General features: G+C 46.8%; 2 protein-coding genes across 6 annotated transcripts in view; one reads left to right on the top strand and one right to left on the bottom strand.

Annotated features, from left to right (window-relative positions):
* Nucleotides 1-4,329, top strand: part of DHX32 (DEAH-box helicase 32 (putative)) — a 51,082-nt gene extending 46,753 nt beyond the window's left edge. For all 3 annotated transcript variants that reach the window (XM_027112915.1, XM_027112917.1, XM_027112916.1), the window contains 3 exons: nt 1,526-1,713; nt 2,604-2,785; nt 3,796-4,329. In XM_027112915.1, coding sequence (XP_026968716.1) covers nt 1,526-1,713; nt 2,604-2,785; nt 3,796-3,967 — 542 coding nt within the window. In that variant the 3' untranslated portion in view covers nt 3,968-4,329. The remainder of the gene's footprint in view (nt 1-1,525; nt 1,714-2,603; nt 2,786-3,795) is intronic.
* Nucleotides 4,122-16,774, bottom strand: BCCIP (BRCA2 and CDKN1A interacting protein). Of its 3 annotated transcripts, XR_003433965.1 has the most exons (8): nt 16,526-16,726; nt 13,319-13,393; nt 12,128-12,208; nt 8,295-8,384; nt 7,349-7,536; nt 5,722-5,896; nt 4,967-5,129; nt 4,456-4,563 (listed from the first exon to the last, which is right to left on the bottom strand). XR_003433965.1 is itself a non-coding variant. In XM_027112919.1 (7 exons), exons 1-7 carry the CDS (start codon nt 16,670-16,672, stop codon nt 4,393-4,395), a joined length of 927 nt encoding a protein of 308 aa, XP_026968720.1. In that variant the 5' UTR covers nt 16,673-16,708; the 3' UTR covers nt 4,122-4,392. The 3 variants fall into 3 exon arrangements, 2 of the variants coding, with proteins under 2 accessions (XP_026968720.1, XP_026968721.1); XM_027112919.1 differs by lacking the exon at nt 4,967-5,129 and having other exon boundaries at nt 4,122-4,563; nt 16,526-16,708; XM_027112920.1 differs by lacking the exons at nt 4,456-4,563; nt 4,967-5,129 and adding an exon at nt 5,136-5,596 and having other exon boundaries at nt 16,526-16,774.
* Between the last annotated feature and the right edge of the window lie 15 nt (nt 16,775-16,789).

The raw sequence follows: 16,789 nt of genomic DNA, 5'->3' as shown, positions 1-16,789 counted from the left end.
CTGCATCCACGGGCAGGCCTGCATCCACGGACCGGCCCCCGGCCCCCAGCCCGGCAGCCTTCAGAGCGAGCTCACTGGGGACGCAGGGACAGGGGACACAAACTTGCACAGCACGGCTCCTGTCCTCTCGGGTCCAGGGAGGAAGGAAAGGAACTGCCACCTCTAGGTGCCCACCGGCCAGAGCTGTGCTTTGTGCCTTTCATAACATGGCATGCTCACTACTGGCTGGAGAGAGAATATGGAGCGTTCAAAACAAAACAAACCCCAGCTCCAGGTGATAGTAATGAATAGGCTGATGAGCTGAGGGAGGCTGGACCCTGGCGGAGGAGGGGAGAGGGGCGGGTAGGGCGTCCAGGGGAGAAGAATGGCCTGGGGCAAAGCTGCGGCAGAAGTCCTGGGTACCTCTAAACCACGGTGGGTATGTTCCCATTCCCAGTGGTGAGGGAACGGAAAACTCCTCCACGTAAACTCCTGTGCTGGGCCTTAAAGACAGGAAGGGGGTCTCTAGGGGCAGACGGGGCAAAGCAGTGAGGCGGACACAGCCAGAGGGGAGCTCCCTTCCTACCAGGAGGATTATTCTCACCTCTGTTCTCCACGATGCTGCTTTTACCTCCTTTGCTCCAGCAGATGGTGTGAAAAATGTTTAAAGTGAAAAGTATGACAGCAGTCAGAGCGGCAGAGCAGGGAGTTAGTTTTTCAAAGCTGAGCAGAAAAAGTTGTCAGTGGAGCCAGAAAGTACATGAGGGCCTTGGCATCTTTGGAGGGCAAGCTGGTGGTGGTCGTCGTTGGACCAACTGCAAGCACTCCTGTGGCTCCAGACGGGCCTGAGCGGACGGGAAGGACCAACGGAGGTCTGCAGCCCGCTCTGCCAAGGCCGCATGCGCTCGCAGGCCAAGGCGAAACTCTGGGCCCAGCTAATCACAGATGGCAAGAAAGAATAACTTCACGCTGATCCAGGGGACTGAATTTTGATACAAAACTTGCAGCTAGGGTAGGCGAGCTTAACTGTGACATCATTCATTCCCAAATCAGCCTAGTAGTAATCCTTTTCTTATAATTAAGTAAAGTATGTGAGATACTTTCATGGATCAGAGGTATCTGTACTGTAAGCTTTTTCCCTCCCAGTTTGATTGAATGTCGTGGGCACGTACATCCTCGCCATACGCACACTGGACAAAATGTTGATCTTGAGACAGTCTCTTCTGCCCCTTACGAGCCAGATGAGGGAGGGTGATATATAGTATTGGTCAGCGCTAGGGACCTGCACTTTACAGTTGGTGGGCTCGTGGAGTCCCCCACAGTCACTGCAGGTCCTGCCAGCCGGCACCCTCTCCCTTCCCAGCGGTGCCAGGGACAGCCACTCCCGCGGCCACCGAGGTCCCCGTCCTTGCTGCCTCCCTCGCACTCACTCGTGACAACCTTGTTAGGAGAGGACACAGGGACGCAGAGGCAGAGCGCCTTCCCGCCTGGGCTCTCTCAGTTATGACAAGTCATTTCTAAATAGCTTTTGTTTGTTCCTTCCTAGACTGTGTTGAAAAGTGGTGTCACGATTACTTCCTCAACTGCTCTGCACTCAGGATGGCAGATGTAATCCGAGCCGAACTCTTAGAAATCATCAAGCGAATCGAGCTTCCTTACACAGAACCTGCTTTTGGCTCAAAGGAAAACACTCTGAACATAAGGAAGGCTCTTCTGTCTGGTTATTTTATGCAGGTAAGAATGGATCAGGCCACCTGTAGTGTGCTCTTCACAAAATTTCACATATTGAGGACATCCTGTCAGAAACTTCCCACTTAGGATGATTACTGTATTGATGTTAACTTTGAAATAAAACTAAAAACCCTTATATGTTACTAAAGATTTAGTACTTAAATATACTTCCCCTCAGGGGAACGGAGGACTCAGCTAGAATGTTCTGTCAGGAAGACCTTTCCCATCGCGGAGGAACTGTTACAGCACTCTTTGGCTGAACGTATAGTCCCTCATCTCACCTGTTTGCTCCCATGTACCTGGTGATGTAATGCCCAACAAGAAGTAAAGGCGACAGCCCATTTGTTTCTTTCCCGGCGTGGAGGTTGACTAACGTAGCGCCTCTAAACTAAAGCAAGTTACAGAATTAGTGTGCACCACCTAAACTCTAAAGCACCCTTAATGGAGAAAAAGGACATTCTAGCATGGATTTCCTCATCTGTATGGAAGAAGTAAGGTTACCTGCATCACAGGGTTATCCTGAGGATTAAAGGAGCTAAAACGTCAAGTGTAAAGCACTGCACACTTGCGAGCGTGGTCCATCACGCGACAGGGAACGTGCTGGCTTTATTTCTTGACCAAAACATTCACCTTTGTAGCTGCACTATTTTGGCATGCTGCCCTGAAATTGATAAAATTAGTTAACGTCCTTATTATCATCACTGGCTCCAAGTTTTGAGCAAAACATGTTTATGTCTTATTTTCTGTATCTGAAACTAGAAAACATGGGCGGCAAATCTGTAGTTTTAACTATTCTGTGTGAAGTATTTTAGAATTTTTAAAACAAAATATTTTTGTGTATCGATCTCCATATTAATACAAAATCCTTTTTTCTGTAAAACGCTGCCTTTTAGATTGCTCGGGACGTCGATGGGTCAGGTAATTACTTAATGCTGACGCACAAGCAAGTCGCACAGCTGCATCCCCTTTCTTGTTACTCTGTCACCAAGAAGATGCCAGAGTGGGTTCTCTTCCATAAGTTCAGCATATCTGACAACAACTACATCAGGATCGCCTCAGAAATCTCTCCTGAACTGTAAGTTTAACGGAGGAAAAGGGGGTTTCTTTGAATTCATACATGGAAAGCAAATGACAAATTTGGTTTTTCTTACATTTTCAATATAAGTTTATACTGCTACCAATCTAAATTATGTTGAGAGTACCTACTAAAGGCAGGTCTCTGTAGATGACCAAGAAATACTCACGCCTCTGAGGTTACAGCGTAAAGAGAGAACACGGTATAGAAATGTACAGCAAAGCACGATGCACCTTAAGAGGAACAGGGCCAGCAGGTGCAGACCTTGAGCATAGCAACCTCTCAAAACAGACAGGCCACTAAGACTGGAGCAAGTGGGGAAGAGAAGGGGTGGAGGCCAGGTTGAAGACAGGCAGGTAGCAGAGGTGTAGGGTATGGGCCACGTAAAGAGTTTGGAGTTGATCCTAAGTGCAGTACAAAGCAATTGGAGACTCCGTTTTAAGCAAGGGTAACCTCTTCTCCATATATCTTAAAGATCCCTCTGGCTGCTAAGTGAATGGCTATAGGGACAGCAGTGAGAATGGAGACTAGCCTCAGAGGCTGCTGCAGATGCCGGACCCACTGTGAAGGTACCACTACCACTTGGGCAGTGTGATGTTCTAGGCAGGAACCAGGAGTAACTACAGGTGTGTCCAGCTTCAGCAAATGGACATGGTGTAGTATGAGATGCAGATACTCCCTCTTATGCACCCAGAGTTCTCCCAAGCATCTGATCTGACCTGTCGCAAAACTGTGATGGGCCTTGGGGGAAGTACCCGTTCCCCCCGGTGATGAGAGTGGGGGTGTCACTTCCGCTGTGTGGCATGACCCTAGAGGACCCAACTTATCCTAGAAATGCAATTGGATTGTTTCCATGTAAACCACAGAAAGTATTCATTCTACAAAGGCAGACCAAGCCACTGAGAAGTTCACACTAATCAAAATTCTACAAGCAGATTCTCCAGGCCTGGGAAGCGTCCACTCATGTTTGGTACCTCTCACCAAAAATAATAATATTTTGTTTTAAACAGATTTATGCAATTGGCACCACAATACTATTTCAGTAATCTGCCTCCTAGTGAAAGTAAGGATATTCTACAGCAAGTGATGGATCACCTATCACCCATTTCAACAATGAAAAAGGAACAGAAAATGTGTGAGAAGTGCCCTGAAACTACTGAACAAAGATGCACTATACAGTGACTCTCAAGAACCTTCTACACAAAACCTGATGTGCAATAAATATCCCAAAGGCAGCCCAACAGCTGGTCCACTGGAGTGACGTGCAGACATGACGTGAAGATGGATGTCATACCCTGCAAAGGATAGTCTTGAAAAGAATAAAACTTTTTGCATATTATTTAACAACTAAAAATAGAAGTTTTTATTGAATTACTACTCCATGTTTTTCTTCTTATTGGAAAAGTTTTTAATCAACCATTCTCAATTTGACCAAAATCTTAAAAAGCAAAGGTATTTTGTAAATGTGTCACAGACACGGGTGACAGAACCCTACTTTTTGTAGAGGACCTTAATCTGAATAAAGTCATGAGTTTTTCAGTAAATCTCCACTAAGTCTTCTGGTAATTTTTACAAAAACAAGCCCACCACTGTCCATGGGAAATGGGTTAGACAGATAGATATTCCTTCAGTTTATCCATGATTTCATTCATTTTGTCGCTTGGAATTAACATCACAGTTCGCAGGGGCTTCATTGGTACATCATCAAAGGACCATCGGCCTCCCAGACACGTGTCGCTCTCCTCCTGCACTGAGTAGTTGAACTTCAGGATTGCCTTCTAAACCAAAGAACCATAAATTTAAAGTTCAGACAAGCTAAAGGCAAAACTCACTTAATTGATAACAAAAAATACTACGTTTGGCATATGTAATAAGACTGACAGCTAAAGGAAGCAAAACACAGAATCAAGGAAGCTCAAATGGGACAGTCAGGCAGACGTTATAAAACACTCACCAAATAGATTTCTAACTTACATGAGGAGTATGGATAGAAGTGTTCCATTTCTAAGAGGGGAACAAGCAGCTAAGTAATAGTAACACTACTACTGTTTACAATTCTGAAGTCGCTCATATTCATGATCTCATTTGATTCTCAAAATAATCTCATGATACACAAGTGAAATTAAGACTCATAAAATTTGACAGTTAATGAGAAGAATCATCTTTAAATGCTGGTCTTACCCACTGTCCCAGCTGCTTCCTCAGCATAAAGCTGTTGTGTGAAGACAGGCAGGTGCGCGTAACCAGCCCATCTTAAAACACCCGTTACACACGTCCCTGACATGGTCTGCCTGAAGTGCCGAGGCACACATTTTTAAAAATTTAATTTTCACTTATTTACTTCCCGAAAAACAAGGGCAGAGCTGAATGTATAGTGCTTTAGTCTTTAGTGGACACCTTAAAATAAGTGATATCATCCAATCCAGGAAAATATGTCCTCCTCAGAGATGTATTTAACATTTTTGAGAGGAAGGCAGCATAAGAAAGTAACATGCTCTGCTATCTGGTTGTCCGTCACAGCACAAGCTTTTACAGGGAGAAAGTGCTAGAAATCCCACCAATGGGGTGGCCTCCAGGACTAAGGGCACAGGGCGGCACATTAGCCAGCACCGGGAGAGCAGGGTCCACCCCGTCCTCCACACCGACCAGATAGTGGCTCCAAGCTCCCTTGGACTCAACGTCCCCCATCTGTGCACACAGGCTGATGTTCACCTCCCAGAGCGGTTTGAGAATAAAGATCTCACAGTAAGCATGTCGTCAGCATGGTAATCACCTCCTCCCCACTCTCACTGTGTTACTAGCTCCTAGCTGCTGTAGATACAGAAGTTTAAAAACAGAAGGACTTTGACATAAAATGGGAGAGCAATAAATCCTGATTATTATCAAGAAAATCCTTATTTACATCTAAACAAAGAGATGGAACACGATGGGCTTACCTCATAGAAAAATTCTTCTTCTGCATTTGCAAACATTAACTCATCTTTCTTTTGGCTGCTCAGTTTCTTTTTGGAATTGCTTTTTCCTGCTTCCACAAACGTCTTGCTAATCAGAAGGTAGAAGGAACACTTCCCACATGGCTTGTTCGTTTTGTGCGCCTCTGCTAGTTCTTTCCTACGAGGCATACACACACACAAGGTTTGGCTGATGGGTGAGGCGAGATCCATCAACAAAGCAGAGCACAGAGAAAACCGGTGAGGCCTCTTCTCTGGGTTCTGCTGGGACGCAGGCTTAACGGACAGACATTAGATCTGGATGCTTCTAAAGCAGCGAGTTTTCTTTATGTATCCAGGTGCACATTCAATTGATTGTGGCAGCGCCTTTTATAATAAATGGTACGATGACTCTCAGATTATGCTCTGAGCTGTGGAGACACAGCAACTAACAGAGGAATCTCAAGTTCACACATCACTGCTCTGTTAAAAATACCTAAGAATCTGGATTTTCTAAAACAACAAACATTTAACTGAAGCACACAAAGGCACACGGCCATGACCAATGCCATTACAGCATATGACCACTACAATCTCCAATCACCACATCTGGGACTCATTTCTGACCTCCTGCAGGAACGGCCAGACAGATGCCTCAAACTACCACAGTCAATGAGATAGCAATGAAGCCTTTAATTCTTTTCTTCCTTTCTTTAAATCATACAATAACCCTGTGCATCTGACTAAACAAAAATGTAAAGAAACTCAGAACAACCCTCTGCAGCTTTCTTCAATAGAGGATCAGGAGAAAGCAGATCACGCTCTCCTGAAACCAAACAGACATGAGCTCCAGCTGATCAGAAAAAAGACAACGCAAAACAAAACACGCTTGGGCCCCAGAAGTACAATGTGAGTATCAGCTGAGGGTATGAGAGTAAAACTAAAAAGCGATGTGTCTCTGAAGGAAAAATGGGAAACCGAAAGGCCTTCAGACTGTAGTTACATTCGCACCAACTATTTCCAGGGAGATCACAAAGAAGTGCTGTGACCTCTGAGAAATAATATTCCGTAAAGCCTGAGGGCCTGCCTGTAATTTTATCCTCCTCTATTTCAAAGCACGGGCGATGCCAATTCTTAGCCCTTCTTACATTTAAAATATTCTTGTAAACTTAAAACTCCTGAATTAAAAAAATAACAAACCCTGAGAAGCCAGAGATGCAGTATCAGGACCATGGTTGCATTAGTCATAAAATATCCCAGTGGAATTTAGGAGTTGTACTGTTTGTTATTGTTGTAATTATTCAATATTTTATTTGTGTTACAGAAATCTATCTGTGAAGAGGATTAAAAGCTTTAGTCAAATGGAGATAAAAAGTCTATATGAAACTCAACAATTTTTATACCACTTAAATCTCTAAGATTATTAAGCCTACTATCACAATATTCCTAAGTAATTAAAACTCTTTTAAAAAGCCAATTATTAATAATGCATGCATCTCACAGGCACTCTCATCACTCATGCTTAAACCAAGGGCAGAACTCTTTCTATACCAAAACATGCCATTTGAAGCACATTTCTGAATCCACTTGGGGAAAGAACTACCGTTCAAAGGCATCTTCCAAAGTGTCTTACTGAAGCTGTTGGTGCATGGGCAGCGCTATCTGTGCAGGAATGTTAATGAATCTTTCACTCAGCAGAAAGCCCACAGGCCTGGTGGCATCATTGAAAAGCTTGTCCAGCTGTTCAACCATATTCTTTTCACAGTTCTTCTCGCAGAGGCGTAAAATAAACTCTTTAATTTGTTCAGCAAACGGGGTACCCTAGAAAGCAAAGAGAAGGCTCACTTTTTATTACAGGCCATCACTTACAGGAGAAAACTCCAAAGTGAGAGCTATCACTTTTTATCTTACAGGTAAGGGCAGTTTTCTGCCAACACCTTTAAAACCTTATATGTCGTCAGTGTTGATTGCGTAAGTATTTCTCTAAAGTAACTACACCTGGTTATTTACCATCCCATAATCAAGGGTCAGAGAAGGTTACACTAACACTCAGACATGCTGGGATGGAAATTCTAATCCATCTCATAAAGACAAATGGAAGTAACTGGAAAAGTTCAATTAAAAATTACGATAAAGTATAGCCTGCATCTTATTCTAAGGAGGGGAAGCTGCTGGTTGTTTATTAGAACTCATCAATGAGTCAATAAAAAGTAACGAATGAAAATACAGATAAATGTCAGTAAGTGTCCTCAACTTCAGAAATCAAAACAGCTGCAGAGACAGCAAAACACCTCCTGTGTCAACACCAACATCAGGACACCCATTCCTGAAAAGCCAGGTGACGATTCTCTATACCACAGGCAGTAAATGACTTTAACTGGGTACAGAGTATTCAAAGGAAAACAAAAACACCTTCATACTGAAAAAAGGATTACAATAAGATTTCACAAGAGCACACATATTTATAGTTAATATCATGGTCTGATATAAAAGATACTTTTATCATGCATTAAATAAAATTAACTCCTGAGGGTTTGGCCTAAGGAATAACTATTCTGATGCCAGTCAGGGAAACCCACCTTCCTTTCAGTTAAATTTAAAAGGCTTATGAAGCCAAAAATCCCATCTTCATCCACATCGTCATCGCTGTCTTCTGAAACATCCGTTTGCTATTTTAAAAAGAAAAAAAAATTAACTTTATATTTGGTTGGAAAGAAGTGCAACACCAAGTCTTGGAATCCAGGCCTCGTTTATCTTTCCACTTTTCAAACGATAACTTTGTTTTACTGTCATCACCTCAGAAAAGCACCGTGGGCTAAAATTGTGTGGTCTTGTTCACATCACTTTACCTCCCTTGATTCTGTCCTCTTCTTACATTCTGGATGATCTTCTGCTCTAAATTTCTTTTTACTAGACTCTTAAGACATTTTCCTCAATGTCTTATAAATCCAGAACAGATAAGACCTCATGAAGGAAACCATTTTAGTCTGTTTTCTAAGCGGTCTGGCTGGAGCCAGCCCAGCCTTGTTTCTCTGTGTGTCCACCACACTGTCTCACCTAAAACGCATGCTTCCTGACCACCGGCCGGTCCCCACCACTGGGGAAGGGGAGCAATGCCTCCGTGTGCACGGGTAGGAGAGAAGAAAACGAGGGCAAGAGAGGAAATGAGGAATCGAGAAAACAGAACTAAGAGTGAGATGCTTGACTCCACCTTGAACTTCCTGGCTCAGCTGTACTCGACTCGACACATAGTCCACATTTTCTTTTACCTGTTGGTTGTTTGCTCGTCCCAGCTGTAAACTCCTCTGGCAGCATCCCCGGCCCCCAGCACAGAGCCAGGCCAGACTAAGTCCTTGGGGAACAAGCGCTGAATGAATGAAATAAAATGAGGCTGCTGCTCTTCCACCGAAGGACAGCAGGGACCCAGGACGGCCCGTCTGTCCCTGAACTTGTTCTGTGCGAAGCGTCACCAGCACCACGGGCTCAGCCAGGTGCGGTCGGCAGCGCCAGAGCGCCCCCCGGTGGCCGGGGCCTCAGGGCAGGAACAGAGAGCGGAGCGGAGCCTGCCCGTGGGGCGGAAATCGAAGCAGACAGAGCTGCGCGAGGGGCCTGGGCTCCCCGGAGGCCGGCGAGGGAGAACGCGGCTCCCGGATCCAAGCTGACGGTGCCACGGAGGGGGCCTCAGGCGAAGGGGCAACCAGGCTTCACAGCAGAACACTTCCACTGAAGCTGGCGGTGCGGGAACACGAAGGGGGGGGGCGGCTGCGGCGAGGCCCCGAAGGCCTGGGTCACCGCCAGAGCGGCTGCCAGACGCGGGAGAGAGGCCTCGAGCTCAGCAACGCAGCAGGGCGCCGAGGCAGCTCAGGAGAGACTGACGCAGTCCCGGCGAGAGGACCAAGGGCACGTTGGCTCTTGGAGGAGAGGGGAGAGGAGCGCAGAAGAACGTACTGCGTGGACCCGCCCTGATCCTCCGAGAGCAGCACGGCAGCCTCCGTGCACGTCAGAGGACCCCCGGCCACCGTGGCAAAACTTGCGTGGTGCTGACGGACGGAAAGCCGGGGCAGGAAGAAGGCCCCCCAGTGTGAAGCCCTGAGACTCCCAAACCCCCCGTCGATGAAAAGCAACGAGCACCCCGGAACCCACTCGGCCTTCCTCCCCCTGGACAGGCTGCCAGGCGCGCCCCGCCGGCCGCCGCTGCTCCGTGGCGCGGGCCCCGCCCCCGTCCCCCCCACCACCACCCGCCGCCCCGCCCCGGCCTGGCCCGAGGCCTGCCACTCCCAGCCCACTCCTTCCCTCTCCCGGGCCTCTTCACTCAACACAATTCTTCGTGGCAGCCGAGTTCTGAGCAACCCGCTGCACGACACCCGGGCCCTGAGACTCCAGCCTCGCGCCAGCCACGCACACGCAGTCCCCAGCCCACCTCCCCTTCCCTCGGAATCGCCTTCTCTAGAAGAGTCCAAATCCCCCCAGTTCCAAAGCCTCCAGAGAAGGCTCTGGCAGTCCCTGTCCTAGGAACAAGAAGCCTGGGTCCCTGGGACACCTCAGGTGTCTCTGTGGAAGCCAAGGAAGCCATAATTGTAATTTAGACTTATTTGTGTAATTATCCGATGAAAGGCTGAATCCCCCGACTAGAGAATAAGCTTTTTCAAAAATAAAAGCAACTGCTTCTCATCGGTATGCATCAGGTCTCAGGACACTAATCAGCTAGAGCTCACGTGTGTCTGATCACAGAGCAGGCAGCTGCTTCTCCCCACGCGCTAATAAAGGGATGCTACCAAGGTGTCACCCTCTCATCTTCCTGACGTTGTGTGCTACAGGTTCTGAATGTTGGCAGCAGGTCTGAAAAGCGTCTGTTGTATTTAGTAATGAAGATGTTGGTGATCCCATCAGTTTCAGGACATCGGGAGAGTGTTGGGGGTAAAAGCCAGATTAAGGTGTTTAGGAGAGGAGGTGGAAATCAAATGCAAAATATCTTTCAAGAATTTTGGCTTTGAAAGCCAAGTGAGGTGGCTGAAGGTGAGGTCGTTTGAGTGGATGGAACCTTAGACCGAGGTGGAGTTGTTTATTTTGCTTTTTTACAATAAGCTAGACGATAGGTGCTGGGAATAGAAAAAAAGACTTCAGCGGGGACAGTTACGCATACAGAGTACAAGCCGTGCGCCAGATGCTGTTCTAAGCATCTTCTCCCGTTCACCACCCCCCCACACCTACGAAGCAGGCACCATCCTCATCGTCAGAGATGCCCGCGGAGAAAGATGAAGGTCACCGTGCAGACTGCATTTTCCACAGAAGGCTGAAGCGATTTTTCCTATCCCACATTCTCTTCTGACAAAGGGACCTAGACACGCCTCCCACTGAGGGGGGCGATCCACGTGCCCTCCCCTTGGACCTGCACAGGCCATCATGTCTGCTGATCAAATGAATGGTGGAAATCACCCGGTAACATAAGATGCTCTGCACTTCTGCCTGGCTCTCTTGGGTAGGGAGGCCCACACTACAGAGACTGAGGCCCATGGTTCCAGTTGGGCTCCCAACAGAGACACAGGAGTGAACCATCTTGCAAGGAAATCCGCCAGCCCCGCGCTGAGCCTCTGCAGCTAATGTTCCCGGAGCGAATACGAGCTGTCCTCACTGAGCTCTGTCCAAAGTGCAGAGTCACGGGCCAGAGTACTGTTGCTGTCCTGACTCGAAGCTGCAGGGCAGTCTGTCAGGCAGCAGAAGAAACGTAGAGCCAGCGGAGAGTACACGCAGAGGCGCGATTCGTCCCAGGCCTGCTCCCTCCTCCTCCAAGTGCCACCCCCTGCTTTGCATGACACCACTGGAGGCTTTCCCCCTTTTCCCTCTCCTGTCACTCCTGAGTCTCCTTGGCAGGTTCTGCCACTTAGCTCATCCCCCCAACTAACGCTGTTATGACCAGACTCTGTCCCTGCCCTCCCTGGACAACTTCAACTACTCCCACAACTTCAGTGACCATTTATGTGCTGAAAATGCCCCAGTCTCCAGCTGCTGCGCAACATCTCATTTGCATGTATCACAGGCAAATCAAACGCAAAGTGTACAAATCCAAGCTCGTGTTCCCCTCTTAACCTGATCCTCCTCCATGCTTGCTACCTTGGTTCTCCAGCCAGACACTAGGGTATCATCCTCAACTCCTTTTCCACTCACTCTCAGACCCAACCATTCATTAAGCCCCGTCGTATTTCACCTCCCCAATATCTTCTGAATCAGCCCACTTCTCTCCCTATCCGCTGCCACAACCTAGATCACTGCATTTAATAACCCTGAATTGCTGAGATGGCCTTCTAACCAGTGATACTTTCCAATTTGAGTTTTTGGCCTACTTGCTATAAAACAGGAGGAACTTAGGATAAAGAACTAATTTAATCAGAATAAACACAACTGTCCTGCTTACCTTAATCACACTCCCGATATGGTTCTGTTGAATTAAGAGATCTGTTAGTTCTGCAGTGTTCACAGGAGCTTTTAGGAAAAGCTAAGAGGAGAAAAAAAATATATTTTAAATTAAAACCAAAGTATGGGACTTCCCTGGTGGCAGAGTGGTTACGAATCCACCTGCCAATGCAGGGGACATGGGTTTGAGCCCTGGTCCGGGAAGATCCCACATGCCACGGAGCAGCTAAGCCTGTGCGCCACAACTACTGAGCCTGCGAGCCACAACTACTGAGCCCGTGTGCAACAACTACTGAGCTCGAGATCCACAACTACTGAAGCCTGCACGCCTAGAGCCCACTCTCCTCAACGAGAAGCCACCGCAATGAGAAGCCCGCGCACTGCAACGAAGAGTAGCCCCCACTCGCCGCAACTAGAGAAAGCCTGCACGCAGCAATGAAGACCCAACGTAGCCAAAAGTAAATAAATAAATAAAAATAAATCTATTAAAAAAAAACCTAAAAAAAATAAAACCAAAGTATGATTTCTAATAAAACTTCTAATTTCCATATTCAAATAAAAATAATGAAATTTCAATGATTTGACCAGGAAGATGACCCAGAAAAGCAATCCCAAGAGGAAAGAAAAGCCAGAGCAAATCAAAGCAGTCAAGGAACAGAAATTTGAGACGAGGCAGAGCCGGTGGTAATACAGGGGGTCTTGGGGAGAGGAGCGGACAGGGAGGAGAAGAGAGGGAAGGAGGGTGGACTGGACACCGGAGGCTCTGAAGGGTGGCGAACCAAAGCCATCTTATGTGGGGTAAAGGAATACGGAGAAGCAGCAAGCCTGCTGCTTGTGGCACCAGATGGTGGAATCAGTGACAGGGCCATTATGTGAGAATTCCTTTAACCCCACAAAGCTTAGAAATGAATTAGAGAAAAACAGAATAGCTCAAGTAATTAAAATATGAAAGGGAGAGTATTTTAGAACACAGAATACTTAAATATTTTAATCAAAGGAAGGGGTCTGGGAGCACAGGCACAAATAGGGGAGTTAGCCCTGGAAAAGAAAACAATTCTTCCTTCCAGGCAAAGTGGAGAGGGTAGGAATGGGAATTCTAAAATAGAAATAATGAAATCTGACAGAACTTATATCGAATGGCCTGGAATTTCTTAGAAGAGCAAATCCATGTGTAATGAATAAAAGACAATACCTGCTGCAGTAATTTCTTAATTCCGTCGTAATCGTTATCTGAGATAGAATAAGCTTCGAATTCAATATTCACTTCCTGTAAATGACACACAAAATAGGTCATCAGACACAACTCGCTAAGATAATTCAGGCATTATGTTCCCTCCCCACCTCATTCTTTTTGGCTCTATCTCCATCTATGGAACATGCCAGAAAAAGGACAAGAAGAAGAAAATGTTACCAAAAGAACTATAACTGCCTAGGCTTCAAAATAAGCAAACATTGCCAAGACTGCCATCTGCACAGATGACAAAGCACCTTCACACCATCTCCTCATTTGAAACAAAAGCCTGAGAAGAACAAAGCATTCAGAGTGACCTAGTTTTGATGTTGAGAAAGTCTGTTCTGGATAAAGCAAATGAGAAATTATTATTTACCTGACTGCAGTAAGAGTGAGCAAAGAACAAAATCACTTCAAAAGTCCTTGGCATTGCCTAGAGCTTGATTCAGCCCATGGATTTGAGGCCACGCTTCATTCACTGGGCATGAATTTACTGAGTACCCCTCTGTACCAAGCACTGTGCCAGGCACTCAAGATAAAAAGGTGAGCAAAGTAGACATGAATGATCATGCCCTCCTGGAGCTTATGGTTTAGGTGAGAATACCGACATTAAGGAAATAGTCGTGGAAATAAATATAGGCTTACAACTATGCATGCTATAAAACACAGGTGAACGGTGCTATAACAGCTTAAGAAATAGGAGGTTGGAAATTCAGGAAAGGCTTCCCTTAGAGAAGTGACACTTGAGCTGGGAACCTAGGACCAGTAAAGAGAGTTCCTGGCACAGCACAGACAAAGGCCCTGAGGCAGGAGGAAATATGGTGAGTACAAGTAACTGAAAGGTGTGTGTAGCGAGGCTCCCTGATCTATCTCTGTAAAACAACAATAACAGACTCTAAGACGCAATGCCACTGAAATATTCCATAAATAAATGTAAGGATTACTTCACTCCAAAAAAAAAACTTAAAGGCTTTTAAGTGCTAAATAAGATCAGTCCTTGAGGATCCTAAATCATGTATTATTAGTATTACTATTATTGCTGGAGGGTAAATTCTCACAAGCAGAATTACTGAATCAGAGGATTTATACACATTTTAAAGTTCTGATGTTGTCAAATGGCCCTCCAAAAAGGGTGCCTCAATTTATAGTCCCACCAGCAGTATATGTAAGTGCCTATTTTCTTACACTATCATCAGTGATGGTTACTACACAAATTTCCAACCACTGGCAAACTGATAGATTATCCATGTTAACGCAAGAAGCGCTGAGTTCTATAACCCGAAGTTAGCAAAAGCCAGTTAAAGATCTAAATAAAAAACAGTGAGACCGCATTTAAGGCAAGGGGTCAAAGTAAAGAGCTGCTTTGTAAGGGAAAGCTCTGTTCCACGGAAAATATATTATATACCCACACCACAATCACAGCACTAATCCTGCACCCATGCTTGCCCTGCTCATGTTTATCTCTGACTTTATTCCCCCATCACCCTCTTCCTTATTCTGATCCCGCCATATTAGCTGTCTCTCTGTCCAATAACCATGAGGACTTTGGATTTTCATACAAATGAAATGGGAAGCCATTGGAGCGGTCAGAGCAGGGAAGTGAGAACAGATCTACATTTTTTCTTTTTGGCCGCGCAGTGCGGCACGCAGGATCTTAGTTCCCAGACCAGGGATCAAACCCATGCCCCCTGCAATGGAAGCGCGAGGAATCTTAACCACTGCACAGCCAGGGAAGTCCGTAGACCTACATTTTCAAAAGATCTTTCTGCTGTGGGTGGAGGAGAGATTGTAGGGGAACAAGAACGGGAAAAGGCATGCCAGTTAAAAGTTACTACAGAAGTCCAGGCAAGAGATGGTGGAAGGGTGGACTTTGACCGTTGCAGAATCACTGATGAGAAACGTCTGGATACTGAAGGTAAAGCCAACAGAATTTACTGATGCGGGATGAGGAAAAGGGAGGAATTACAGTTAACTTTCGGGTTTTGGATTTGAGCAGCTGGTGAATTTGGCAACCATTTACGTAAGCAGATACGTTCGAGGGTCCCTGAGAAAAAGAACCAGGAATGGCTTTCTTGACATAAGAGGGTCCTAGCTCCTCCTCAAATGATATCCGTAATATCTGAGTTCTGCAGGAACTAAGGCCCCCACCCAGGTGGAGGACCGAATGATGATGCTGACCCTCCAGACTTCAATCAGCTAAAGCTTGGACTCCGTTGACCTTTGCCCCAATTTTATGCTGAATTCGCCTCTGCTCAAGCCCCCTCATGAATATGCACGTACCCTTAGCTTAAAACAGCAGCGCTGCTGTTTGGGGGAGACACTGCTTGGGGAAAGACCCCCGGTGTTCTCCTTACTTCTGCTGCAAGTAAGAAATCCTTCCTCCTTCTAATCTGCAGCTTGGTTGTGCTTACTGGCTCGATCACCCACCAAGAGGTGAACCCAGTTTTCAGGTAACATTTAGAGAAATGGCAAAGATTAGGATCAGGGGCATAAATTACCAACTCTGCCCGGCGGGTGTTAAGTTCAGGGCTACCTATTAGCCATTCCGGGGTCTTCAGGACCTTTCCGTCCTAATTATTCATTCAACAAGTGTTAACTACCTCTAATGCCAGGCTGTACGGTAGGAGCCAGTTCTAGCAGAACATATCACTAGGACTTGGTCTGAGGAGCAGAAAAGACAGCTTAGTTGAGATCTGACCAAGGAAGGGAAAACACTGCAGGAAAAACGCAGCGCGCAGAGAGGAGAAGGAGGCTGGCCTTCGAGAAACGGGAAGGCGGCCGCCATGAGGGAGGCAGGCACCGCGAACCCGGCGGGGAGCTGCGCGGGGAGGGCAGAGGATGAACTCGGGGCCCCCGGCGGCCCAGAAGGATTTGGGGCTTTAGCCTGAGAACTAAAAAAGGCCACCGAGGACGGCGCCGTTGCGGCGGTGGGAGGGCCCACGCACCCGGCCGGGACAGGACTTATAAAAATAACTTTCTGTGGCTGCAATATGTAAAAGACCGAAGTGGAACCTGAGTGAGAACCTTTTCTCACCTCCAGTTTCTGCTTAAGGACCCTCAGGTACGGGGAAGTCGCTACTCCAAGCAGCTCACACACTCACATGGCTTTGGTTGTTGGAAAGTTTTTTCCCAGACATAAGCCAAACCGGGGTCGCGCGTGTTTCTCACCTCATTGACGACCTCGTCGTCTTCATCCTCCTCTTCGTCACTGTCTTCATTGTCTTCGTCCTCATCCTCGAGTTCATCATCCTCGTCCTCATCGCGCGGAACCGAAAACCCGCCGTCCAAGGCACGCCGCTTGGGCCTGGACGCCATGCTGCCGGCCCCACTGCGCCTGCGCAACTTCCATGAGCCCGCCCTTCCGGGCCCACCCATTACAAGCGGAGGGGGTAGTAGGTCACGAAGAACCTCGGAGCGGAGTCAGCGTCAACC

Source organism: Aethalodelphis obliquidens, unplaced genomic scaffold, assembly GCF_003676395.1.
Source record: "Aethalodelphis obliquidens isolate GAN/ISIS:26980383/991018 unplaced genomic scaffold, ASM367639v1 scaffold11, whole genome shotgun sequence".
Classification (NCBI taxonomy): domain Eukaryota; kingdom Metazoa; phylum Chordata; class Mammalia; order Artiodactyla; family Delphinidae; genus Aethalodelphis; species Aethalodelphis obliquidens.
The sequence above is the reverse complement of the archived record's forward strand: the minus strand, read 5'-3'. Positions and strand labels throughout refer to the sequence as shown.